Raw genomic sequence first — 27902 nt, forward strand, 5'->3', positions numbered from 1 at the left:
TAGAGAAGAATGAAGCATATTAGAGGCCCTAAGTGATTTATAGCACATCCACTAAGGGTGGAGTGAAGTAGGATTGGACAACTATAACTGGAAGAACACATTGTTCAGAAGGGTCAAGGGCTTGAGCGCCAGTGAGTGCGTGATTATTCCAAATCACTTTGCCTCAATTGGAATACAAAGCCCACTTAATGTGTACTTATATTTGTGATGGTGGAAATCTAAATAGCAAGAGGAAGTGTTTTCAGTTATTTTTCCTAATGCACAAAGTCATTGATGAGAAGTGAAAACATCTGAAAAAATACTCACATGCATCACATGGTGCATCGCTGGCACAAACCAATGAAAGGAGACTGTCAGCAATTTTTCTTTATCATGTTAGCAGGGTGGCAGGCTTAGTATACTGGTTAGTGCAATACTACTACGTGACACAATTTCAAATCCACTGCTCTCTGCAAGGAGTTAGTGAGTTTTCCCCATCACCTGTGTGGATTTTTTCCAGATGCCCCCAGTTTCCTCCCACCCTCCAAAACGTATGGCTGCCTGACCTGAGTTTTCCAGCATTTTAATTCAGGCTTCTAAAATCTGCAGCATTTTATTTTAGGTATGAACTATTTTGTAACTGTTAGTTTATTGTCACGTTGTATGATGGGGTTCACTGTGCAAGCATCTCAAATATATAGTCAACACCCATCTCATATATAGTACTGCATACATAGTACAAGTGAGACACAGTGGAGAAATGTAAAATGACAGAGAGAGATCAATTGGCAAAGAGCAAAGGCAACACAGCTTTGCTATTGTGAGGTTCATTCAGGAGTCTGATCACAGTAGAAAAGAATACAGCTCTTCCTCTGCAGCTTCTTATGGTCATGATCAGAGCAGTTCCCTTATCAGGCAGTGATGCTCCCCGACAGAATACTTTAATACTTACGAAATTTGTTATGAGATACAGGTGACATGCCGAATTACCTCTGACCTCTGAGTGTACCTTCTTGGCCATTTTTTCAATGCGAGGTGACTAACAGATGTTTATCCCAAGGGTTACTCCACAGTTAGCATAGTCGTTAGTGCAATGCAGTTACAGCACCTGCAATTGGGATCTAGGTTTGAATCCCACGCTCTCTGTAAGTAATTTGTACGTTCTCCTCATGTCTGTGTGGGTTTCCCCTGGGTGCCTCATTTTACTGCCACCATTCAAAATGTTTCAGGGCTCATAGGTCAATTGAGTGTAATTGGGCAGCATGGGTTCATGGGCCAAAAGGGCCTTTTACCGTGCCATATATATGGCACAGCTATTACCTCTGCCTCAGCCAGCATCGTTGTTGAGGTCCACTCTATTTCAGGTCTATATCCTGCTCCTTGGTTGTGCTGACATTGAAGGGGAGGTTGTTGTCCTGACACCAAGCCACTGGTTGCTCTGTTACTGTGCCCCCTTGTAGAGGATTATTGTAGAGGAACTGCTGTCACCAATCCTCACTAATTGCAGCCTGTGAGAGAGGAAGTCATGGATCCATTTAGAGAGGGGGTTGCTGAGGCCAAGATCATGGAGCTTGGGGATAGGTTTGTTTGCTACTACTGTATTGAAATCAGAGTTGCAGTCCATATACAGCAGTTCAAGTGTTCTCGTGTCAGTGTCGGGCCAAGACAATGGTGTGGCTGTGGACCTTTTCCAGCGGTATGTGAATTGGAGTTAATCAAGGGTGGCTGGTAGATAGGTCAATAACATAACCTGAAAGCACTAAAGTAGATGTCAAAGTCACCGGACAATAGAAATTTAGGACCGTCACTGCATACTTCTTTGGCACTGCCGTGATAGTTGCCTTTTGAAGCAGTTTGCTATTTCAGTCTGAAGGAGAGAGAGGTTGAAGAGATCTGCACATCAGCTTATCTACGCATACACAGAGGAGATTTCCAGGGATTCCCTGTGGCCCAGTTATTTTCTGTGGGTTCACTCTCCAGACAGCCAATCTAAGTCTACATATTGGTATTCACTGCACAATTCTGAATATCATTTCAATGCTTGCATACTTTCCCATCAGGAATTTAAATTGGACACATCCTAGTATGATTCAGTCTAGTGTAAATGTAATTTTCCCATTGTATTTTGTGTTTGTAATGATGGCATCGAAAGTTTATGACATATGACCTGTGTTATTAGCATGCTTTTGAATAAAGAGAACAGCATGCTAATATTGAAATGAACATGATTTACTTCCATAAATGAAAGTAGAATTTGCTGCAAGAACAGAGATTAGGTAGCATCACTGGAAAGAGAAAGAGAGTTAAAACTTCAGATCAAAGGCTCTTCAGAACTGGGAAAGGAATAAAATTGGTTGGCTATAAATTGCATGAAGAGTCAGGCAAATGGAATATCTCTGATTGGGTGAGACCAGGGTTGCCTTAGTGGTAAATTGTTGATGGATTGATGAGGGAAGGGATAGATTAATGAGGGGGGTGGGGATGGAAGAGAAAGAGAGAAAGAGAACATAAAAATAAAAAAAAAAGCTGTAGATTAGAAAATGAGCAGCACTCAGACTATGCTAACTAAGGGAGAAAGTCTGAGCTGATGTTACATCACAGAGAAGGGCATTTAAATTAGTGAGGATCTTTAAAGTTATGGGGAGAAGGCAGGAGAATGAATTGAGAGGGAAAATGCATCACCATTAATTCGTGATAGTGGAACAGACTCAATGGGCACAATGGACCAATTCTGCTCTTTTGTTTGAATTCAGGATTCAATCTGGACGGCTGCATTTTGCCCAGATGCAGGATGACATACTGTTCCTCAAACATTCATTGAGACTTATTGTATGAACACAGAAAGGCATGAACAGATATGTTGGGAGTGAAAAAGTGAATTAGAGTGACAGGCATGAGAAAGCTTAAGGTCATCCCTGCTCTTCTGCAAAGCTGTCACCCAATTTACATTTAGATTTCTCCAATGTGGAGGAGATCATGTTGCGAACAGTGAATTCAGTACACTCAATTAGAAGAAGTGCAGGTGAATTATTTCTTCACTTAGAAGATGTTTTGAGTGCCTGGATAGCAAGAAGAGACTAATGATGATCGTGAGTCTATTGACATACACACGGGCACAATGAACATAGGCACTGATATTCTTACTTGCTGCAACCAAACACATGATTTTGTTAAAAAAATTCTCCAACATTATACATTAAATTACCCCAGTTCGGAAAGAGATAATTAGTGCAAGAAAGAAAAGTTGCACTTCAATTGTACAAACAGATTTTTCTGTGATGTTGGATAGTTTCTGGTTAGGATATCATCGGGAGATTTAAGAACCTGATGTCCGCTGGAAAGAAAAAATGGTCTTCAACCTAGAACCGCTGGATGTCAGGGTTTTGTACCTTCTTCCTTAAGGCAGCCGAGAGAAGCGTTTGACGTCAGCTGGCTTCTTGAAGCAGCATTTCACATGGATTTCATGAATGGATGGGAGGTCATAGCCCATGATGAACTTTAATATGTTTTCTACTCTCTCACACCTTCTGTGCAGCAAGATGTGAAAGGACATGAAAAAGTTGGGCCTCGGGTAGACATTAAGCCACAGGAAGGGATTCAGGTGAATCAGGAATTCCTCTCCCTGCCAATGACTTGCAATACACTCTCAAGCTTGCACCCCTAATTGACTTATCTTTATGGTAGCATTAGGCAGATTGATTTTAACATCTTTTCAAACACCTATATCATAATTGCATTTTCTCAAAGCAGAATATCCCATTTTTGCAATTTTTTGTTACTCCTGATTTGACATTATTGTTAACTTTGTCGAGCGATCCAAAATTGGTACAATCCAATTTTAAGATTTGTTTGGCTTGATTCAACAGTTTGCACTTTATTTGTACAAACTTCAGACTAGTAGCACTTTAAGACTATGAAGCTCATTTGATCAGCCAAGCATTTCAATGAATATCACCATAAGAAATTAAGTCACAGAAAATTGCAAAAGACAAGGCATCTTCTGATGAATTTGCATACTTAATACAAGCTGTTGAAGCATTCATCAGTTTGCAGTGTCTGATGCATCATAGATCATAAGACATAGGAGCACAAATAGACCATTCAGTCCATTGAGTCTGCCTTGCCATTATATCTTGTATATCTTAAGAGCATTCTCGAGAGTCCTTGTATATATTTTGTTGCAGTGAATTTACATGAAGTTTTTCATATTTTTTATGAATAATTGGAATGTGATGTGCAATTAATAACATTGAATTAAATCTCGATCTTGTCTAATATCGCAATGTTTGATTTTGTATAATCTTGGGGAATACAGGAGAGTCAAGTTCTTGTACTAAAACAGTATGTAAAAACAAAAATTTGCAATAGCCCTTGGTTCATTTTCACTTAGAGAGAAAAATGATATAATTGGTCTTGCTCTGTATCAGTCATATACAACCAGCTCGATGAATTATATAATGGTGCAATTGTAAATCTCACATTGCAATAGCAGCATAAAATTGTTGCCATTGGGATGTGTGTTCCATACTTCATTTTAACTGCAGTCAAAAATCAATAGTGGAAAATCTTTAGTTTCTCAACACAGCAGGTCAGTGTAAAAACCCAGCTTTAAAATTAGTTTGAAATTATTCTTTCTGTTCCCAACTAGGTTCATATGAAATTGCTGTAGTTTCAGTACTGTCAATTTGTGGTTAAATTTTTTAATTATTATATTTTTTTCATTATATTTTCTCTTTCAATTTAAGGAAAAAAAAACATTAATGAAAAAGAAGCAACGAAAAGATAAATCTCAGTATATTTTCCTTAATCTAATGTGATCTAAGTACTGTACTCTTTAATTCTAACCAGTAGTTGGTTGTTTGCCCATTGCAACTATTTAGATTTCATATTTATTGTCAAGAGATTATACGTGACACTACACACAACCCTGATATTCCTTTTTAAGAGAATATCACATTATACCACATTTATAATTACATTTATAAACACAATGCATTGATTGGACATGTTACTTTTGACATTTTGTAACATGTAAAATTTCTATCAAAAATCAGGAATAGCTGTTTTTAAATTGTTACACTCCATATCTTTTGCTGGTGTAAAAATACTCTATTTTGAACTGTTATACAAAAAACAGAAAGAAATATGCTTTCTTAATTTCTAATCTTGATAAGCATCCACCTCTGTTTGGCCAATATCCCAAATGCTCTCTGACCTTAATCAACCATTAGTGATCCCTTTCCCCATACTTCTATCTTTCTCTGTGTGTATATTTATGATTAGAAATATAGTTATTATCATCTTGATTCACTCCAAGTAGTGTTGACAAGTAACTGGCATTACTTACCACAGCCAAATACAGTAATGGTTCACAAAGAAAGCAAGTCTGTGTTGCAAATTAAATGGTTTAATCAATGTTGTGGTATTTTGAGATTCAAGGGAAAAATATCGTAACAAAGAATGGCCAACCTCTCAGCAGTGGTGATGAAATCTGAATTGTCTGTATAAAAAAACATACAATTTAGCTTATTCTTAGAATTAGGAAGATAAGTGAAATATATTTATTGTACATAATTTCACTGGGTTTTCTTTCATTTTCTTCCAAGGTAAAGTTTGCTAAAATGCCATACCTGATGGATTATGTGTTTGTTTCCATTACATTTGTTTTAAGAGAGTGAAACATCTGTAATCATGGTTTGTAAAATGGTTCACATCAGATTAATTCAATTCAAAGTGTCCATAATACTATCAGGGAGAAGGTATAGAAGTACCAAGCCTGCCATCTCTAAGTTCAAGAACAGTTTTTCCATCAGCTTTCGGTCCTACCCTGACCACAGCACTACTTTGACACCACCAAAGATCTGTCTGCACTACAGATTTAGCACTTTTTTGTTGCATTCCCAGTCAACAGTAAATATGTATTAAATATTGTACTTATTTTTCTGTTCCTTTCATGTTATAATTTTTCTCACTTTATGTGCTGCATGCAGTAGGTACCTGGAAGATGCATAAAGTAAGAATTTCAATTGCATCTGTACATTGTACTTACAGTGGTTAAATGATGATAAACTTCATTCAAACACCATGGTTCTTTCAAAATAGCAATAATTTCCCATGGATTTTTTGTAGTTCAAAAGACCTGTCCCACCAAAAAAAATTGCTACTTAAATACCAGAACATTAGAAAGGATTATTTGAAGGATAGCTCTTGAGAAAACTGTTTATGATTCATGCAGCCTTGAAAATGTAACTTTGCAGTATGTTTATTAAGCATAAAGAAAATGGTGTCATGTGATAAGTTATGGATTAGAATGACAGTCATCCTGCTTGGTCAATCAAAAATATGCCTGAGAAAGCAACCAATACGATGTTAGGTTTTTTTTTGATTATAACTATCAGTAGAAAACTATCTTTGGGAGCAGGCAGATGCTTTCACTTGTGTGATGCTAAGCTGTGAATATTATCACCCTGTAATTAGCTTGAGGGACCACTCAACAAATACCGCCTAGCAATTGTAATCTCTTACTGCCAGGCCAGGAACAGCTGACAAGGGAAGCACATACTGTAGAAGTATTCAGGAGCCATATAGATAGACTCATGAACAGGCAGGGAAGGGAGACACTTAGAACATGTACTGGCAGGTGTGCAGTTTAAATTGGCATAATGATCAGCATTAACTGATGATCAGTGGGAAGAATGGCCTGTTCCTCTGCAGTACCGTTCTCTGTCCTATGTAGGAAGTTTTGTATTTTCGCCAAGATTTAGATCTTGAAGAGTTAATAGATAATTTATAAAGATTGTAGAGTCAATCTAATAAAGATCTTTGCAGAGTTAAAATGGACAATTAGATCTATATAAATGCTACACGTTCATCATTATAAGAAATGGTTTAATAATCTCATATTCATCATAGATAATCTATCGGTGGAAATGGATTGAGGTGAAATGTATTGGGTCTTGTTCTAACACAGTATATGTTCTTAACATTATCAAAGAATTGAAATGCATTTTCTGCTGTCACACTTTACCATAAGATGTGACATCAGATAGCAGTCCTCAATTTTGTCCATTTCAGTTTGAGAGCTTAAATCAAACAGAATACTATCAAGCTCACACTTATTTCACCATATCAACTGGAATAATTAAGAGTTCAGTTAGAATCTGCAAAGAAACACTGGCAAAACAAGAGTTGAAATGGTACATGTCATGATAATGAATATGTATGAGATGTACCGGAAGTCACGTGGTATGAGAGAGAGAGATAAGAACATAAGCAGGAGAACAAAGGAAATGGGAAAATAAAGCCACTGAGAAGTTTACCTGATAAAACTTGTGTTTAATGTTTTATTAACTTCACATTTCGGGCCACAAATGTGACATTGGTGACGAGGATGAAAGAAGCTTGAAGAAAATTAAAGACTAAACAAGATTACAGAGGATTACAGACAACTTCAAGGTGATAAGAATTTTCTCTTTGTCTCAGTACTTTTGGGGCTGGAATATTTCCTCATGGCTGGTGCAGACGGTGACTTTCTAACGCATAGTGGAATTGCTCATTTTGACCCAACGGGTGATGCAAGCACTGTAAGTGTGAGGTGGAAGGCATGGCTGGAAGAATTTGAATCCTACGCTGACAGTCATGGCCTATTTCTAGATACCGGTACAGTTGAACAAAAAGCGCAGAGGAGGGCGTTACTTCTTTTCACTGCAGGACCTGCAGTTCGGGAAACATTTAAAACACTTTTGAATACTGGAAGAAAGGATGAGTACCGGAAAGTGGTAGATGCATTAAATGCACACTATGTAGTGACACTGAATGCTACATTTCAACGCCATTTGTTTCGGAGAACGAGACAAGAAGATGGCCAGACAATTGCTCAGTACGTGACGAGACTACACCAGCTAGCTGTTGGATGCAATTACATGCCAGCTGATTTGGACAACCAATTATTGGATCAAGTCGTACAGCACTGTAGATCAGATAAACTCAGAAGACGTCTACTGGAAAGAGGGAGTGAGTTGGAACTCACCGATGCTTTAACCATTGCTGCTGCATTAGAGGCTGTTGAAGGGCAATTTCATACCATGACCCTGAAAGACAACTCAAGCCAGCAAATTAAGAGGCTCTCACATCGCCATAACCAGCCAAGACATACGCCGACACATGACGTGGAGTTTTATCGATGTGGAAACCGAGGTCACTTTGGAAAAGACCCATATTGCCCGGCCAAAGGCAAAGTTTGCAGAAAGTGTGGAGGTAAGGACCACTTTGCAAAGAAGTGCAAAAGCAAGTCCAATGCAGACCAGAAGAGGAAGAGTACAACTTCCAAAGGGGAAAGGAAAGTATCCTGGAAAGAAATATACCATTCGCCAGATAGACGGTGACGATGATGATACCCAGAAGGAACAGAGTTGTTACCAATTTACGTTGAATGAAGTACATCATGAGAAGGTCCCAGTGATCATTGGTGGGGTGATAGTGCAGGTCATTGTAGACTCAGGCAGTGACAGTAATGTGATTGATCGACATTTATGGGAGAAATTGAAAAGGAAAAAGATCATCTGTACCTCAAAGAAGTGTTCCAAGAAACTGTATCCATACACAGCAACCAAGCCATTGCAGACCATTGGATGTTTTACTGCAACTGTTGAAGCTGGAGATAAGTACACCGAAGCAGAGTTTATGGTCATAGAAGAGAGGGGAGAACCATTGCTGAGTAGAAGCACAGCGCAAGACCTGGCAATACTTCATATTGGAGCTTGTGTCAATTCAATTCAGTCATACGAGGATTCCCCGCAGTCTTCCAAGGAGTAGGAAAGCTGAAAGGTCGACAATTGAAGCTAGCGGTAGATGAAATGGTCAAACCTAAGGCACAACCAATGTGCCGAACTCCGTTTGGACTTCGTGGGAAAGTCGAAGCCAAAATTAAAGAATTGATCGAACAAGACATTATTGAACCGGTGGAACATTCGACACAATGGGTCAGCCCAGTAGTGATTGTGCCCAAACCAAAGGGTGACATAAGACTATGTGTTGACATGAGAATGCCCAATGAAGCTATAATTAGAGAACGACACCCTATACCAACAGTGGAGGAAATACTTCAAGAACTAACTACCAGCAAGGTATTCTGAAAAATTGATCTGAAATGGGGCTATCATCAATTAGAGCTGGATCCAGGTTCCCGAGATGTAACAACATTTGTGACTCACTGTGGATTGTATCGTTACAAGAGACTATCATTTGGAATTAATGCAGCTTCGGAGATCTACCAGTATGAAGTCCATCGAGTGATTCAAGGCATTCCTGGAGTTGCCAACATTTCTGACAACATCATAGTCCATGCACCAACGAAGGAAGAGCATGACAAACGGTTGAGGCGTGTACTATCTAGACTATAGGAGGCAGGCCTTACCGTGAATGGAAACAAGTGCCAGTTCGGTGTCTCAGAAATGGACTTCATGGGACACAGACTTACACAGGAAGGACTAAACCCTGCAGAGGCCAAGGTGAAAGCTATTGCAGAGGCACGTGCACCTCAGAACGCAACAGAGGTGAGGAGTTTCCTGGGATTGGTCAATTTTTGTGCAAAGTTGATTCCTAATTTCGCTACAGTGGCAGAACCACTAAGGAAACTAACCAGGAAAGGTGTACCATTTCATTTTGGATCTGAGCAGAAGAAAGCGTTCATCACACTGAAGCAAAGCCTGACAGATGCAAAAACTCTTGGATGTTACGATCTGGCGGCATCAACCAAAGTCATAGCGGATGCCTGCCTGGTTGGTTTAGGAGCCGTGTTGGTCCAGATGCATGATGGAGGACCAAGAATCATTGCCTATGCCAGCAGATCGTTATCAGATGTGGAAAGAAGATACTCTCAGACAGAGAAAGAAGCACTCGGACTTGTATGGGCCTGTGAGAGGTTCCATGCATATTTATACGGCATTGAATTTGAACTCATCACAGATCATAAGCCATTAGAGGTGATCTATGCACCTAGATCCAAACCATGTGCCAGAATAGAGAGATGGGTACTCAGATTACAACCCTACAAATATAAAGTAATCCACATTGCAGGGAAAGCAAACATTGCTGATCCGCTGTCCAGATTGGTGAAGGATGGATGTCCACAATCCAAGTCAGAATTGGGAACAGAAACAGAGAGCTTTGTACGCTTCGTAGCTATTCAGTCGACACCGAATGCTGTGACTACGAAGGAAGTCGAGAGAGAATCCGAACGTGATCCAGAACTCAAGGAAGTAAGAGAATGCATACAGAGTGGACAATGGGACAAGTGTACTCACAAGGCTTACATTCCCATTAGAGACGAACTTTGTTGCATCGGACAGTGTGTATTAAGAGGTTGCACATTGGTGATACCACAAAGATTGAGACCGAAGATCGTATCCTTAGCGCATGAAGGACACCTAGGTATTGTTGGTACCAAGCAAAACCTCAGGACCAAGGTATGGTGGCCAGGTTGTGATAAAGATGCAGAGAAATTTGTTAAAACTTGTCACGGATGTCAAATCACAAGTAGGAGTAATCCGCCAGAACCGATCCGGAGTACGCAACTTCCGACACGACCATGGATCGACGTAGCTGTTGATTTTCTTGGACCTTTACCGACGGGTGAATCAATTATGGTAGTGATAGATTACTACAGCAGATACTATGAGTACGTGGTGTTGAAGTCCACAACCACTGAAAAAACAATACAAGCGTTAGCAGAGATATTCGCAAGATATGGATTACCTGTTACATTATACTCTGACAATGGTCCACAATTCATTTCAGAGACATTTGCGGAATACATGAGGACCACAGGTATCCACCATCATAAAGTAACTCCGAAATGGCCACAAGCCAACGGAGAAGTAGAGAGACAAAATCAGTCCATTGAAAAACGATTGAGGATTGCACACGCAGAAGGACAAAATTGGCGAGAAGCATTGCTATCTTATGTGGCTGTCTATCGAGCAACGCCTCATGCAACCACTGGAAAAAGTCCTGCAGAAGCATTTTTTGGGAGAAAAATCCGCACAAAAATGCCAGAAATAAAGGAAATCCGAGACGACCAGGAGATGAGGGACCACGATGCTGAAAAGAAAGGTGCAGCAAAGCTGTACACAGATTCGAAACGTGGAGCCAAGTACTCAGACATCATGCCAGGAGATAATGTTCTAGTGAGGCATGAAACTGGTGGTAAGCTAGACACACCTTATTACCATCAACCCTATACTGTCGTATCCAGAAGTGGCAGTATGGTGACAGTCAAGTCTCCGACTGGAGTCCTGTATAAGAGAAATGTATCAGGTGTAAAAAGGTACCAGTCCAGAGATACATCGAGCGAAGAGGTTGAAAGGCCAATATGAGATGCTGAAACTGAGAGACCTGATGATGTTCCAGAGGCAGTTACCAGCACTCCTGATGAAGTGACTAGACCGCCAGAAACACCCGAAGCTGTGGCAAGCAGTATTTCCGACGCTGAGAGTGAACAACCGAGAAGCGACGACAACATCGCAGGCAGGCCGAAACGAAACCGGAAAGTGCCCAAACGATACGAAGACTTTGTACCATAGTTTTAATAAGAACTTTGGGACAGTATTTAATCTTATATCATAAAGTGCATGTATGAGTGCTGTAGGAAGTAAATTTTATGTAGTTGAGTTATAGTATTACCATTAGTTACGATGTTTGTATGTTTCTGAGGGATATTAGTAAGTGAAGGTAAAGTTTATTTCTGATTAAAGGAGGGATGTCATGATAATGAATATGTATGAGATGTACCGGAAGTCACGTGGTATGAGAGAGAGAGATAAGAACACAAGCAGGAGAACAAAGGAAACGGGAAAATAAAGCCACTGAGAAGTTTACCTGATAACTTCACATTTCAAGCCACAAATGTGACAGTACATACATATAAATGATCTATCTTTGTCTCATGTAGCTAAATTATGTCAAATTCCACAATAGGCCGCAATGGGACCGGACTCAGAATATCATTAAGTTTAATTCAGACAAATATTGAGAAGAGAGGAGAAATTCAAAATAACATTGGTTTTAGTGAATGGAAATAGTTAATTTAGTAAAATGGCATAATCAATTTTGCAATTGCCTTCATGATGTTTTGTTTTTAACTGGAAATGCAAAATAAACCCTAACCAAGGACAAAGCATTTGAGTAGATTTATACACAAAAGTGCTGAAGAAACTCAACAGGTCACAGCATTCTGTATGGAAAAGATACATTACCAACACTTCAGGCCTAAGCTCTTTGTCAAAGTTGTGGCCTCTTCTACATTGGAGACACTGGACACAGTCCGTGAGATCATCACTTTGAGCAACTTCTCTCCGTCCGCTACAATATCGGTGACGTTCCTGTGGCCACTATTTCAATTCCGTGCACCACTCTCACACCAATGTGTCCGTCAATGGCCTCCTGCACTGCTAAACCAAGGCCACCTGTAACTTGGAGGGACAAACACTGAATATTCCATCTGGGCACCAACCAGATGGCATTAATATAGACTTTTCTCCAGTTTCCGTTAAGCCCTCCCATCTCTTTTTCCTTATATCACTCTTTCCTTTCCTCCATCCCACTCTCTTCCCTTTCCATTCAGAGAGTTATCCCCTCCCCCATCACTTCCCATATTTTTTTCACTTCTCTCCTTCTACCCTTATCCAGCTATGACTTATTGCCTGGGGCCTGTGCTCCTCCCTCTGCCCACTGTTTTATTCAGGTGCTTGCCTGCTTTTTGCTTATGATGAAGGGCTCAGGCCTAAAATGTTAGTAATATATTTGTGGTGATATGTTTTCTCCTTGTACATTATTCCCTATCTGTGTGCTGTTGTATGTATGAGGCTGGCCCACTCACTAGTGACTTATCTCCTATGTCTCCTCCCCTAATGAACTGGCCATAAAGGTTGACCTCCCTCCCTCCTTCCAGCATTCCTGTACCTGGATCCAGGCCTACCAAAGTCTTGTGTTTATTAAAGCGTATAATTCCACTGCTTTCGACTTCATGGTTATTGATAGAGCCTTTCAATACCTTTGCCATTAAGAACAATGCTTGACTTGTTGATTTTCTCCAGCACTTTTGTGAATTAAAGTACAATCACCACATGTGCATACTTTCTTGTTTAACTACATTTGAGTAGATTAATTTGCAAATCCAGACCAAAGACAAATGTAATTATCACTCAGGGTGTGTGGTGAAATTTTCCAACATTTCTGCTTCCTCAAGGATACTCTCTCCATGACTCCCTGGTCCACTCATCCTTTCCCACCTGCCCTTGCTGTACACTGGCACTTTCCTCTGCAACTGAGGGAGGTAAAACACTTCTTCGCTCCTATTAAGGAAACTAAACAGGTCTTCCCAGAGAAGCATAAATACATGTACACTGCTTCCAACCTACTTACTGCAATTGGTGCTCAAGATAATTGCCTCTTTTACATCTGAGAGAGCAAGTCTAGATGAGGTGACTATTTTATGGAACAACTGAACTCTGTCTGCAATAGCCATCTTTGAGCTTCTGTTTTCACATCATTTTATCTGTTCTTTGCACTCCCACACCAATCCACCTGATAATATCCATCTCCATTGCCACGGTGAGGCCAAACAGGAATTGGAAGGAGAACATTGCATTGAGAAGTCTTGTGGCTGTCATGTGAAATACTGCCCCCTACCTCATCAGAGGACACACCAGCTGCCAATCAAGGTTTGGTTCCTCCCCACTCATTCGTTCGCACCTTGCCATTGCTGCCATGTAAATTACCTGGACTGGACTCTGCAGCCTGCCTGTATTTGGTCTCCTGGCACTGAGCCATTTGACTCTGTTAATGAACTGGGCTGGACTCCATCACTATAAAGGTGCCATTGAGAAACTGTTGATAAGATTTGCATTGTTAAAAGGGTTGGGAGCATTTAATTAATGGCCCTTGTAGCCTAGAGCCTTGCCTGCACTGAGTCAAGGGGTGGTGGGACATTGTAGTGATTTTTTTCTTCATATTTGTATGTACCAGTTCATTGTATGTGTGTTGCATTATTTGCCATTACCATTTCCCACACTTGCCTTCTGTAAATAAAATCCTTCCCCATTAAAACTGTTTGTCCAGAGTCCTTGCCTTTGAGCCCTACCAAACCTGTTTCCTTACTCATAACAATCATCTCATGTTCTGCTAAGTGACTTACAACATTGAATTTTCCAATTTTAAGTCACCTTCATTTACCATTGTGTCTCTCCTAAACACACAATTCCACCTTGGATTTCTCCATGTGTTCACCTTTACAATCATCTCAACCCTTTCCCTTGATTACCTGGTTTTATCTGCTCAACAAGCCTCTCCCAATCTGGTTCGGCCGATCACTGGCCAGCCTCTGCCCTACTCATTCCCCCATAATGCTATTCTAGCAATCTTCCCTCATCCCTCTCAGCCCTTTGTCTCCACTGAGTTCTTCCATCTGGAACACAGAAATGAGGATTGATATTCAAAGAAAGGGAACAAAGAGATATTTTGTGAAAATGGGAGATAGGATGAGAACAGAACAAATAAATCACTTAAATCCTGGAAGAGTTATAAAAACGAACATTAAAGGGTTATGTGATGTTGAATTCATTCCATTTGATCAAGTGGAGTCTGGGAAAGAAATAATATACCTCCCTTTGTCATCCATAGTTCCCAATAGTTACTGCATCACCTCCAATGAGAATGAGCCATGCATTTATGCTCTTTTGTATTTCAGACATGAGAAATGTACTAGCCTCGAGAAATTTAATAATGTTATGTTTCAAATAACCTGGATGCTCGGTGGTTGAGGATATCATAATTAACTCAGTAAAGCATACTAGGTAGTTTTTATATTTTTGTCCTTGGTTAAAGTAGTTCATTCTGCATCCCCAGACCCTCATAATTTGTATAAAAAAATGAGCATTTGTCATGTTTTCAGTGTAGTGATGGTACATAGATGTACAAAATTAATCTTCTTACTTCTATATCATGTAAACCCTTGGAAGATGAGCTCCCTTTTGAGGTTAATGAAATGTTACACTCAGTGAAATACTGCCTAAGTGCATAATATATTTCACAGAGGCAGCATAGATTAAGTCAATATTACTAAACTAATCTGTTTAGGAACAATAAATTGCCTGCATTAAAGGTAATTGTAGCCAGTAAAGCATTATCACCAATTTCCATTGTAATTACATTTTATGAAAACAGATTTTTTCCCATTCAGTATTCACATCACAATAATTAAAATCATAGAAACAAGTTAACACATCCTTGGTAAGATTTGCTTCAAAATGCATTGTGAGATGATTATTTGAAAATTTCAAAGAAATTGAGGTTAAAATGCATGCAGATCTAGATGGAATCAATGGCCAGAATTTCCTCCACGCTGCTTCACTTCTCCCACTGAACCTTTACTAGGAAGTGAGGGAGACCTGTTTACTCATCAATGGGGGTTCTCTGATTAAAAGTTGTATCTTTATTTATCAGAACATTAGTGGGTTACAATGGCGACCAATGTAAAAAAAAACTCAATTACAGAAGAAACTACCTTTTAAGAGTGCTGAAGAATTGAGGCCTACCTACTTAACTGAAGCCTTGGGGTCAATTTTGGGAGTTCCTGAGCCACAAAGGACCCCTGCCCGGCTGAGTATGACGCCAGCACCAATCCTGCTTTCACAAGATTGCGCCGCTCGGGCCCCCCCACAGCCCACACCCGATCCAGCAACTCCCAAATCCTAGAGGCACCGCGCATGCCCGGTAAGGCCAGGGACTACGCAGGTGCGGCTTCCAAAAGGAAGACAAATGGAAATGGAAATGGCAATGGGAATGGGAAGATTGGGAGAAATGGGAAGAATGGAAAGAGAGAAGTGTTAACTCAAAGTCTTATTGACATTGAAGACCTGAAACAATCATTGAGATTGGAGTCAATGTGTTGAATATATTGATTATATTTGATTATGTTGATGTGAATAATGTATTTCTGGCTGGGGGGGGTGGATGGCATTGAAATGCCTACTTGGTTCTGCTGGGAGTCGGAGGAGGAGCTTGGAGAGAGTCGGGCTGTGAGTCAGAGGAGGAGGAGCTTGCTGAAAGTGAGGAGAAGGTAAGCTATTAAAGTTGGGGGCTTACCGGGGCTTGGGCCTACTTGGTTCTGCTGGGAATCGGAGGAGGAGCTTGGATGATTCGGGCTGTGAGTCAGAGGAGGAGGAGCTTGCTGAAATTGACAGGGTCAATTGGTCAAGGGGCCAATAAAAGGAGTGAAAGGGGAGGGAGTGGCCAGTGAGGAGTGGCTCAGTGAGTGAGTGGAGCAGTGAAGGAGTGAGACTTCCTGGCTTTTGCTTATCAGGCTTCAGCAAAAGCAGGCAAGGAGAAAAGGTAAGCTGAGTTATTTGCCTTTGTATTCAGAATCATGCCAATAGGGTTAGTGCTCTGTGCTGGGTGTCAGATGTGGGAACAATGGGTGACCTCCACCCTCCCAAATGGCCATATCTGCACCAGGTGTACCGAGATGCAGTTACTAAGGGAGCGAATTAGGGATATGGAGTTGCAGATTGATGACCTGCGGCTTTTAAGGGAGAGTGAGGAGTTAATTGACTCAACTTTCAGGGCGATAAATACTCCAGAACTCATGTCAGGTAAGTGGGAAACCATCGGGGGGGAAAGAAAAGAGCGAGAAAAACAGAGATCACACCAGTGACCATCGCACTCAGCAACAGTTATGTTGTGTTAGATTCTGTTGAGGGAGATGACCGGACAGAAAATGGCCACGGGCACCAGGTCAATGGCAATGAACCTGGCAGAGTAGTGCAAAAGAAAGGGAAAAGGAGAAATGCAGTAGTTATTGGGGACTCCATTGTCAGGGGTACAGACAGGAGGTTCTGTGAGCCAGATAAGTATACCCGCATGGTGTGCTGCCTCCCTGGTGCAAGGGTATGAGATATCAAAAATCGGGAACAAAATATTCTGAGAGGAGAGGGAGAGCAGCCTGATGTCTTGGTACATGTGGGTACAAACGACGTTAACAAGAAAAGGGAGGAGGTAATGAAAAGGGATTACAGTGAGCTGGGATGAAAGCTGAAAGACAGGAACGCGAGGGTGATGATCTCGGGATTACTACCTGTTCCAAATGCAAGTGATGAAAAGAATGTAAGGATAAGGAAAATGAACGTGTGGCTGAGGTGCTGGTGTACAAGGCAAGGTTTTGGCTTCTTTGATCATTGGGATCGCTTTTGGGGAAGGCATGATCTTTACAAGAGGGACGGGTTGCACCTAAATCCAAAAGGTATCAACATTTTGGCAAATATGTTTGGTACAGCAGTGGGGCAAGGTTTAAACTAATTTGGTAGGGGTATGGAAACCAGAGTGATAGGGAAAAGGGTAGGGAAGATAAAGTAATGGCCAGGAAAAGTAATGTTGGGAGGAGAAAGTAAAATAAACAGATGGTGCAGTGAGTTTTTGGGTCAATGATAGTGTTAAGAAAATTACAAAGAAAAATAGTGGGCAGAAAAATCAAAAGAAAAGGTTACAGAAGTCACTAGATATTAAAAGGACAAAGAGCATAAGGGCACTTTATCTGAATTCCCGCAGTGTTAGAAATAAGGTTAGTGAACTTGAGGCACAAATCGGTACCCACGCCTATGATTTGGTAGCATCATGGAAATATGGCTACAAGGTGACCCTAAATGGGAATTAAACTTTCAAGGGTAGCAGGTGGTGCAAAGAGATAGACAGGATGGTAAGGGAGGTGGAGTTGCACTCTTAATCAAAGATGAGCTCCAGGCAGTAGTGAGGGATGATATAAGATCTAAAGAGCATAATGTTGAGTCCATTTGGGTAGAGATAAAGAATAACAAAGGGAAAAAATTATTGGTGGGTGTTATCTATCACCCACCAAATAACAATAGTTTAGTGGCACAGGAAATAAATAGAGAGATAAGTGAGGCATGTCATAATGATACGGCAGTCGTCATGGGGAACTTTAACTTCCACATAGATTGGGAAAATCAAGTTGGTCTTGGGAGTTTGGAAGAGGACTTCAGAGAATGCATCCGCGATAGCTTTCTTGAGCAGCACGTTAAGGAACCCACAAGAGAAAATGCTCTCCTCGATCTAGTGTTGTGCAATGAGATCGGTAGAGTAAATGATGTAATTGTCAGAGACCATCTGGGAAATAGCGATCATAGTATGATTGAATTTCTCATTCAGATGGAAGGGAAATAGTTAGATCTAAAACTAATATATTATGCTTAAACAGGGATGACTACCATAGGATGAGGGAGGAATTGGGCAGAGTGGACTGGGAGCACAGGCTAATTGATAAAACAGTTGAGGAACAGTGGAAGATTTTCAAAGAAATATTTTGTAATGCTCAACAAAAATATATTCCGGTCAGGAAAAAGGGCAGCAAGGGAGGAAAAAATCAACCGTGGTTAACAAAGGAAATAAAGGAGAGTATAAAATTGAAGGTGCAGGTGTACAAAGCTGCAAAGAGCAGTGGGAAACTGCAAGATTGGGATAACTTTAAGAGACAACAAGGGATTACAAAGTGGGTAATAAGAAATGGGAAAAAGGATTATGAAAGTAAATTGGCACAAAATATAAAAACAGAAAGCAAAAAATTTTATAAATATATAAAACGGAAGAGGATGGCCAGAGTTAACATAGGACCCTTGGAGGATGAGGAAGGAAAACTGGTAGCAAAAAATGAGGACATGGCTGAGGCATTGAACAAATATTTTGTGTCAGTCTTCATGGTGGAAGACACGTCCAGCATGCCCAAGTGCGGAGTAAGGATGTGAATGTTGGGGAGGGCCTTGATAAAATAGTTGTTACAAACCATTAGAAACTAATGGGACTAAAGCCAGACAAATCACCTGGTCCTGATGATATGCATCCAAGGGTTCTGAAGGAAATGGCAGAAGTTATAGTTGATGCATTGGTGGTCATTTACCAAAATTCCTTGGATTCTGGGTAGGTCCCGGCAGACTGGAAGACAGCAAATGTCACACCACTTTTTAAGAAGGGATGTAGGTAGAAGACTGGAAATTATCGGCCAATTAGCTTGACGTCTGTAGTTGGAAAAATGCTTGAATCCGTCATTAAAGATGAAATAGTGAAACTTTTGGAATGTAAGGGTTCAATCAGGCAGATGCAGCATGGTTTTAGAAAGGGAAGATCTTGTTTGACAAACTTGTTAAGATTCTTTGAGGATATAATGGGTGTGGTGGATAGAGGGGAACAGGTTGATGTTGTATATTTGGATTTCCAGAAAGCGTTTGATAAGGTGCCGCACAAGAGACTTATCAGTAAGTTACAGGAAAGTGGAGTCTGGGGAAGTATATTGGCCTGGGTTGAAAATTGGTTGTCTGACAGGAGGCAGAGAGTCGGGATAAATGGGAGTTTTTCAAGTTGGCAGAGAGTGGTAAGTGGGGTTCTGCAGGGGTTGGTGTTAGGCCCACAACTGTTCATCATTTACATTGATGACTTGGAGGAGGGGACAAAATATGGTGTAGCCAAGTTTGCGGATGACGCCAAATTGAGTGGAAGAGCAAACTGTAATGAGGATGTGGAGAGTCTGCAGAGGGATATAGTTAAACTGGATGAGTGGGCAAAGGTTTGGCAGATGGAGTACAATGTTAGTAAGTGTGAGGTTATCCACTTTGGCAAGAAAAATAAAAGAGCTGAATATTATTTAAAGGGTGAAAAACTACAGCATGCTGTTGTGCAGAGGGACTTGGGAGTGCTTGTGCATGAATCGCAAAAAGTTAGGTTGCAGGTGCAGCAGGTTATTAAGAAGGCAAATGGAATGTTGGCCTTCATCGCTAGAGGAATTGAATTCAGGAGTAGGGAGGTAATGCTTCAACTGTATAAGGTACTGGTGAGACCGCACCTGGAGTACTGTGTCCAGTTCTAGTCTCTATATTTGAGGGAGGATATACTGGCTTTGGAGACGGTCCAGAGGAGGTTTACTAGGTTGATCCCTGGGATGAAGCGGTTGACTTATAATGAAAGATTAAATCATCTAGGATTGTATTCACTCGAGTTCAGAAGAATGAGAGGAGATCTTATAGAAACATATAGGATTATGAAGGGTATGGATAGGATAGATGTAGGAAGGTTTTTTGAGCTGGCCGGGGAAACTATAATGAGAGGACCCAGTCTCAAGATTCGGGGGAGTTGATTTAGGACAGAGATGAGGAAAAATAGTTTTTCCCACAGAGTAGTGAATATTTGGAATTCTCTAACCAGGGAAGTGGTTGAGGCTGCCTCATTAAACATATTTAAGATTCGGATAGATAAATTTTTACATGATAGAGGAATTGGGGGATATGGGGAGAAGGGAGGTAGGTGGAGTTGGGTCATAAATTCGATCAGTTATGATCGTATTGAATGGTGGAGCAGGCTCGATGGGCCATTTTTGACCTACTCCTGTTCCTACTTCCCATGTTCCTATGAAATCTTTGATAGTCATTTATCACTAGTGGGGTTTACCGCACCCAGTTTTTTCAGGGCGTTACTACCTTTGGGTAGTTTTATTTTGGTTAATAAAAATATTGTTTTGGAATTTTTGCTTCTTTTTAAAAAATATTTAGGGGAGGGATAGTGATTTTAAGATAGTATAAGGGAAGAGATTTGTAGTGAGTGATCATATTGTTAATTCGTAGTGATGTTTAATCTGAAATTTGCAACTTTTACTGTTCAGGGGTTAAATAACCCAATTAAGCGAAAACAAGTTTTGGCTTTTATTTAGAAAATGAAAATTGATAATGCTTTTTTGCAAGAAACACATTTGACTGAAAAATAATATATTAAATTGAAGAGAGATTGGGTTGGACATGTGTTTTTTTTTCTTCATTTAGTTCCAAGGCAAGAGGTTTAGCGATTTTAATTCATATAAATTTCCCTTTGAATTACAATCTATGGCAGGAAATGTTGGGAGGGTTTTGAGGGTGAATTGCAAATTTTTTGCTGAATCTTGGACTTTGCTTAATGTTTATGCACCTAACATAGATGATGAGCATTTTATTTCTGAAGCCTTTTTGTTGTTAAATCAGGCTAATGAAAATATTTTAGTTGGGGGAGATTTCAATTGTGTTCTGGATCCTTTATTAGATAGATTTCCAAAAAGTATAAAGAAATCAAAGATGTTGTTACAAATTGGGGCCTTGATGAAAGACTTAAATTTGGTGGATATTTGGAGAAGGGTCAATCCTATGGAGAAGGATGTTTCCTTTTATTCATCTTGACATGATTCATTTTCCAGAATAGCTATTTTTTAAGTATCAGCACATTTACAAATAAGAGTATATAAAAGTAGGGTTATATCTGACCATTCTTTATTATTTTTTTCTTGTGTAAGTTCATAAGTGGTATGTTCATCTTATAGATGGAGATTTAACACTATGTTGTTGTAAAAAGGAGAGTTTGTTACCTTGATTAAAGAACGAATCACCTTGTTCTTGACTGAGAATGGTGATTTTGTAGATAGTCATTTTGTGCTATAGGATGCACTAAAAGGTTATTTAAAAGGGCAGTTTATTAGTTATACTACTAAAGTTAAGAAACTATATGGCAGAGAGTTTAGAACTGGAGAATAAAATTGCTGAATTGGAGAAGGAATTTCAGAAAAATGTGACAGAAGATTAAAAAAAAAAGTGGTTTAGGCTAATTTGAAACTACGTTATAACATTGCAAACTTATCAATTTGAACATCGATCTAAGCAGCGTTATTATGAGTTGGGTGAGAGAGCACATAAGGTACTTGCATGGCAGATAAAGACAGAACAGGTTTCACAGATTATTAATGCTGTTAAAAAGAATTCAATAGTTACCTATAAACCTCTGGAAATTAATGACCAGTTTTATTTATTTTATCAAAACTTGTATATTTCTGAGGTGAAAAAGGATAGTGGTGTGATTGAATCTTATTTATCTAAATTAACATTACCAGCATTAATGGAGGAAGATGTTGTGGAATTGGAAGTTCCGTTTACAGAATTTGAGATTAAGGAAGCTATACAGGAGATGCAAAATGGAAAGTTACCAGGGGACAGTGGATTTTCTGTGGAATTTTACAAAATTTTTAATGAAGATTTATCCTCTGTGTTTGAGGATGTATTGCAACAAGTAACTGAAGAGCATGAGTTACCAGAATCTTGCTCCAGTGCTTTAATTACTGTAAGTCTGAAAAAAGATCGAGATCCGTTGCAAGTGTCTTCATATAGATCTATTTCTCCACTGAATGTAGACTATAACATTATAGCAAAAATGTTAGAAAATCGACTTGCTAAGTATTTACCTATTGACCAAACAGGTTATATTAAGAATAGAAACACATCAGATAATATTCTTCGATTGATTACTTTGGTCAATGCATATCGACATCAGCCCAACCATCCAATGGTTGTTGCGCTTGATGTGGAAAAAGCCTTTGACAGGGTTGAATGGGAATTTATATTTAAGGTGTTGGAGAAGTTTAAATTTGGCCCTTTTTTATTGGTTGGGTTAAAGTACTGTCTGTAGCTCGAAAATGTGTAGCAAGTACATGGAAAGGTAACACAGTGATTAATATAACGTGATGGCAGAATGAATTGAAAGCTTGTATTGTTATGGAAAAAAATTACATACTATTTGCATGATAATTATTCATTTTTTTGTCAATAAGTGGTTACTGTATTTTGAATATATGAATTTAGATGGTACTTTGATGCATTATATATTTTTTCTTTTTAGCTGGCTGATGGGGTTGAAGGGTGGGAGGGGTATAATTTTTTTCTTACTCTTTATTGTGTTTATGTTTTTAATTTTATATATATAATATAAAATTACTTATATTGGATTGTATATTGTTTTTCTATTAACAATTTTCTTAAATAAATAGTTTTCAAAAAAAAGAGTAGGATTTGGAATTTATAACTGAACAATGTGTTCTGATAACTGATAACATTTACAAATTGTATTTAAATTATGTATGAGGATAAATTGCCTGTTTTATTGTTTTAATTTGGAACAGATATTAGTGGAAGGCACTGTAGGAGATAATTTAGGAGGAGATATTGGGATTGATGACCTGTCCTTCATGAATTGTGATCTTTATAGTGGTAAGCATAATATTTATTGTTCAATCACGGATATAGTTTCATTGCTATTTATTATTATTGAGCTTTTGACCTCCTTTAGGTGCCCCTTGCTCTGAAGGTGAATATTAAGAATATAACCATAGTTATGGGAAGTCGCCATCATTGTTCTTATTTGATACAAAGTCCTATACTTGTCACAGAACTCAAAGGAAGAGTATAGTGTATCAAAATAGAATATTCCATAAAATAGCATAGATGAAAAATATCATAATTTCATTAGATAAAACAATAGCTTGAATTTAAATGGAAAATGTAATGCAGTAAGCTGTCCCAAGGAGCTTCAGGAAAAAGAATCAAATAAGAAGGGAAGTTAGGAGTGTATGCAAAAGGGTGAGATGTCTGGAGAAATAAAGGATGCAGATTTTTTCTGAAGCCTGGAGAGATATAAACATCAGACAAAAAGATGCTTTTCTACACGAGGCCTTGGTGAACCAAGAGCTAATAGAAATCAATGAGTATATACCTTGTGAGTGAACTGCCTTTGGCACCAGAACATGCTAATATTTCTCAGAAAAACATATGATTTGGTGTCTGTCTCACTAGGTGCTGATTTCCTCACTCCAATGAACGCATTTGGGCCACGTTTCCCACAGTCCCATTAATGCCCTGGGAATGTAGTTACTGTCTCCTATTTAACACACTGGAGCCCTGGATCCCGCAGCCTTTTAATACCCTTGGAAACCTTTTTCTGAGTTCTATTTAACACACTGGGATTCTCGTTCTTGTGGACACTATAAACACTCTGGACCCTGATTCCTGTATTCTCTTGGGTCTCTCTAATGCATCTTTTAAACTTAATGCCTTTAAAGGAAAATGTCTGTAACATCTAAAAAATATTAGTGTGTGTTGGTGCATTTATCATAATTGCATCCAAAAGTTTGCAAAATCTGCCGGTCATGGATTAACAGAGGGTTTTTTTTGTACAATGCAGACTGAAATGGCATCGATAAGTAGAGTCAGGAGCTGCTTCTCCCACTGGTTGCAGTAAAATCTTCAAGACCTGCACTTTCTAGTCTAATAGCTACATGTCATCACCCCATTATCTGGTAGTCACCATCCCTCATGACCGGAACTTTGGATACATCTTTCATTGCCCTATATTTCCTGGCCACTTTCCTGCTCTATCGTGCCCTTTTTTTTCCCCCACTGTGGCTCTGGCATCGTCATCTGCCTGCTCCCTGCCACTTCATAGAATCACACATAGTTACAGCATTAGAGGAAGTAGTTCAGCCTCTCAAGCCCATCCTGCCCTGGAGGTTCTTTCCTTCCAGAATATCACAGCAGTTATTTTGTGGAAGTTGAACTCTTAGTTGTTGAAATCTTGAGGTCTTGATTCCTCACCTCTATCATCGAGATTCTCAAAGCTCTTGGTGAATTGGCACCATTGAATATTTCTGGAATTCCTTGAAAATTGGGAATTATTTAAAAAAAAAACTAACATTTTCTGCACTATTAGATCAATTAAAATAATTGAAACTGAACTTAATAAAGTTTTTGACACAATAGGAGGGCATGATTCTTCTTTAACACTGATTTAGAGTCATGCCATTCCTTTTGTCTCTCTTTTGGTGAGATGTGCGATTTTACTTAAATGGACTGATGCTTCCCCACTTACTCATGATCAGTAGTTACATGGCATCATGTCCTGTTTGAATATGGAAAAGATTCATTATTCAATTAATAATTCATATATAAGATTCCAGAAGTTATGGGGGTCATTTGTGACTCACTCTCTTACTTCATAATTTTACTCCAATGTAGTTAAATTGTCTGACTTGTATCTTTTCCACACCCCTCATATTATTTATTCATTCATTTTACCTTTGATTTTCTTTTAATATAGAATCTGGCAACACGATTAGGTCAGGGTTGAATTTTTCTCTTCTACTAATTTCCTCGCCTCTTTTTTGTATGAGTTTTTATTTCTAAAAAAACATATACTATTCAGAATATGAATTATGGATATGATGTACAATTTATGTATGTTATATTTAGAATAACTTATTTATGTAACTGTCCATACTATCTTATTGAATTTTACCCTGTTTGTTTGTATAAGTTCTTTATTAAAATCAATAAAAATATCTTAAAAAGAAAGAAAATAAAGTTTAAAGCTATACTTACTGACCTTTTCCCCAAGAGCTCATGGCTCCCATTTACTTAAATGGAAGGTATTTTCCTGGCACCAAGCTCAGGAGCAGATTTCCCAGCTGGAGAACTGGAGGTCAGTGGAAGATTAAACTAACTGGCTTAATCCTATTAGGAGTCACTGGAGCACCGTAGGAACTTCCATAATTGGCAGGAGCTGGGCAGATGATGTCACCACTGACTTTTTTGGAGTACCTGAGTACATCCCAGCATTCACCCTCTTACCCGCCCTTTCCCTTTATTTCCTTCCTCTGACATTTAACATTATTTAAAGGGGGATTTTGGGTCTCAACAGGGCCATTGCACTTGTGAGCATCCACGTCAAATGACTGAGTGATGTCTGAACAAACAAAACCCTTTTCAGAAAAAAGAGGTTCAAGAAGGTAGCCAAAATTCTGGAATAAATATATATTTTTAAAAAACAATTTTTGTTCAAAACCAATCATACGGGTACTTTAAAAAGGAAGAAAAAATCCAGAACATTCGTACGTAGAAACAAAAATCAATATGTTGCTTTGTTATCAAAAGCTGTCACTGTTGTATCGATCACTTTTCTTGTAGCTCAGAGGCTTTAGTATCAATGGAGCATTCTTACTTTGAAAGTTGATGACCTTTCTGCAAGGGCAATTCAATTCAACGTGTACGACCAATGTTTCTATTTCCATTGACCAGAAATGGCGAATGCAAAAGCATTAATTCATTTATTCCAGAGCTGGAATTCTAAGTTCTAGAAACAAGGATAACATAAATAAAATAGTTACTAGATAAGCAGTCATGGGACCCAGAGCAAGCTTCTTTCTTTAGTGCCACTTTGCACTGGAATAATTCTGACTATTGATCTTGTTCAGGTGATTTACCAGCCATAGTTCTAACCACATCAGGACCACCAAGACCTTCCACTATTCCGCCCAACAACTGCTCAGTGCATGAATTTATTTGTATAAAGAATGGGCAATGTATTGATATTAACAAGAAGTGTGATTTTAGAGAAGATTGTTCTGACAAGACAGATGAATTATCCTGTGGTAGGTATCATTTTTATTTTAAATTACATATTGAAGACAGCATGGGAGAAATCAATAATAAATTGTTTAGCTCAAAAAAAAACATTCAACATGCAGACCTGTAAAAATACAGAAGATATTAAAATAATCTTTTCATGAAGAAATTAAATGATGTTCAACCCAACATGCCTGCCTACACCTAGGACGATAAGCTATGTCTATTATATTGAAATCTTCCTTATCACTCTAATCTTCATTGGAAATTAGGTTGCTCCACTGTTATGGAAATTGGAATAGAAACAGATATTCCATACAATTTTATATTCCGGCTTTGTTTCACTTGAACTCACATAATTTTTGTCTGTCTCTTATTTTTCCATTTAATTCACTTGATATCCCTCCCACAAATACCTTTTTGCTTGTTTCTTTTCTATTGATGAAAAACAAAAAATAAAATATTTAAAATAAATCATTTTGCTTAACTTTCTTTTTTCAGTTGATTTCTTTTTATGCTTGCTGATTCATTTCAATCTCCTTCATTGTTCCTATAAACTTATAATGTCATTGATCTGTCTTCTGCAACCTGCATTCTTCCATGTGTGAGCATTTTTTTCTGGAACACATTTTATGCAATAAAACCGATTTTGGATGGAAAACAGGACTAACATAGACCAAACGAAGACTGAGCAAAAATGCAGAAGTTGTCAATCTGAAATATGAACAGATTATCCTGGAGCTACTCAGAAGGTCAGGTAGCACCTATGAAGTGAGAGACAAGGAACAGGCCCAACTTGTCTGTGGTGACCAAGATGGCATTCTGATCTAGTCCCATTTTCCTGATTTGGTCTTTATCTTTATGAACCCATTCTACCCATATATCCATTTAAATGTATTTTGAACATTAAAATTGTACCTGTTTCCTGTGGGGGCTTAATCTAGGAAGGACCATCCTTTGAATGGAAAGGTTGCCCCTCAGCTCCTTCTTAAATCTTCAAGCTATGCCTTCTAGTTCCAGAATTGTCTACAATGGGAAAAAGACTAAGTATTTATTCTATCCATTCCCCTCATACTTTTATAAACCACAAAATGTCATCCCTCAGCCATATATGCTCCAGGAAAGGAAGACCCAACCTATCCAATCACTCCCTGGAACTCAACCCCTCCAGTCCCAACACCACCCTGTTGAATGTTCTCTATATCCATTCTTCCTATAGCTGAATGATCAGAACTGCACACACTTCTCGCCAGTATACAGCATACAGCAGTATCAAGAGGTCACAATTTTTGTGGTCACATTGGTGTCATTGATTTGGACTTTAACTATATTTCCCTGTTGCAGGTATAGAATTTTACAGTAGGCAAAGAGTTCAACCCAAATTGTTTTGGGTTTCTCCATTGCCAGAGAGAGGTCCAATGTAAACTAAAGGAACAGCATTTCATATTCTGCCAGGGTAGTCCATGGTGTGAACATTGAATTCAATTTCAGATAATGAGCTCCCTCTCTCTTCTTCCACACTACTTGTTTTTTCTTCTCTCCTTACCAATCCCCCCATTTCTGTTCCCTTCCTCACTCATTTACTTCACCCCCCACCCCGATTCCATCGTCTTCCACCAACAT

The 27902-nt window shown here is 39.1% G+C and overlaps 1 protein-coding gene across 1 annotated transcript in view; it reads left to right on the plus strand.

Moving 5' to 3' along the window:
• malrd1 (MAM and LDL receptor class A domain containing 1) overlaps positions 1–27902 on the plus strand; it is a 318021-nt gene that overhangs the window by 89152 nt on the left and 200967 nt on the right. The window contains exons 15-16 of the mRNA XM_069914667.1: positions 23006–23093; positions 26129–26305. Of these exons, the coding sequence (XP_069770768.1) occupies positions 23006–23093; positions 26129–26305 (265 nt within the window). The remainder of the gene's footprint in view (positions 1–23005; positions 23094–26128; positions 26306–27902) is intronic.

The sequence above is a fragment of the Narcine bancroftii genome, chromosome 1 (genome assembly GCF_036971445.1).
Source record: "Narcine bancroftii isolate sNarBan1 chromosome 1, sNarBan1.hap1, whole genome shotgun sequence".
NCBI lineage: Eukaryota > Metazoa > Chordata > Chondrichthyes > Torpediniformes > Narcinidae > Narcine > Narcine bancroftii.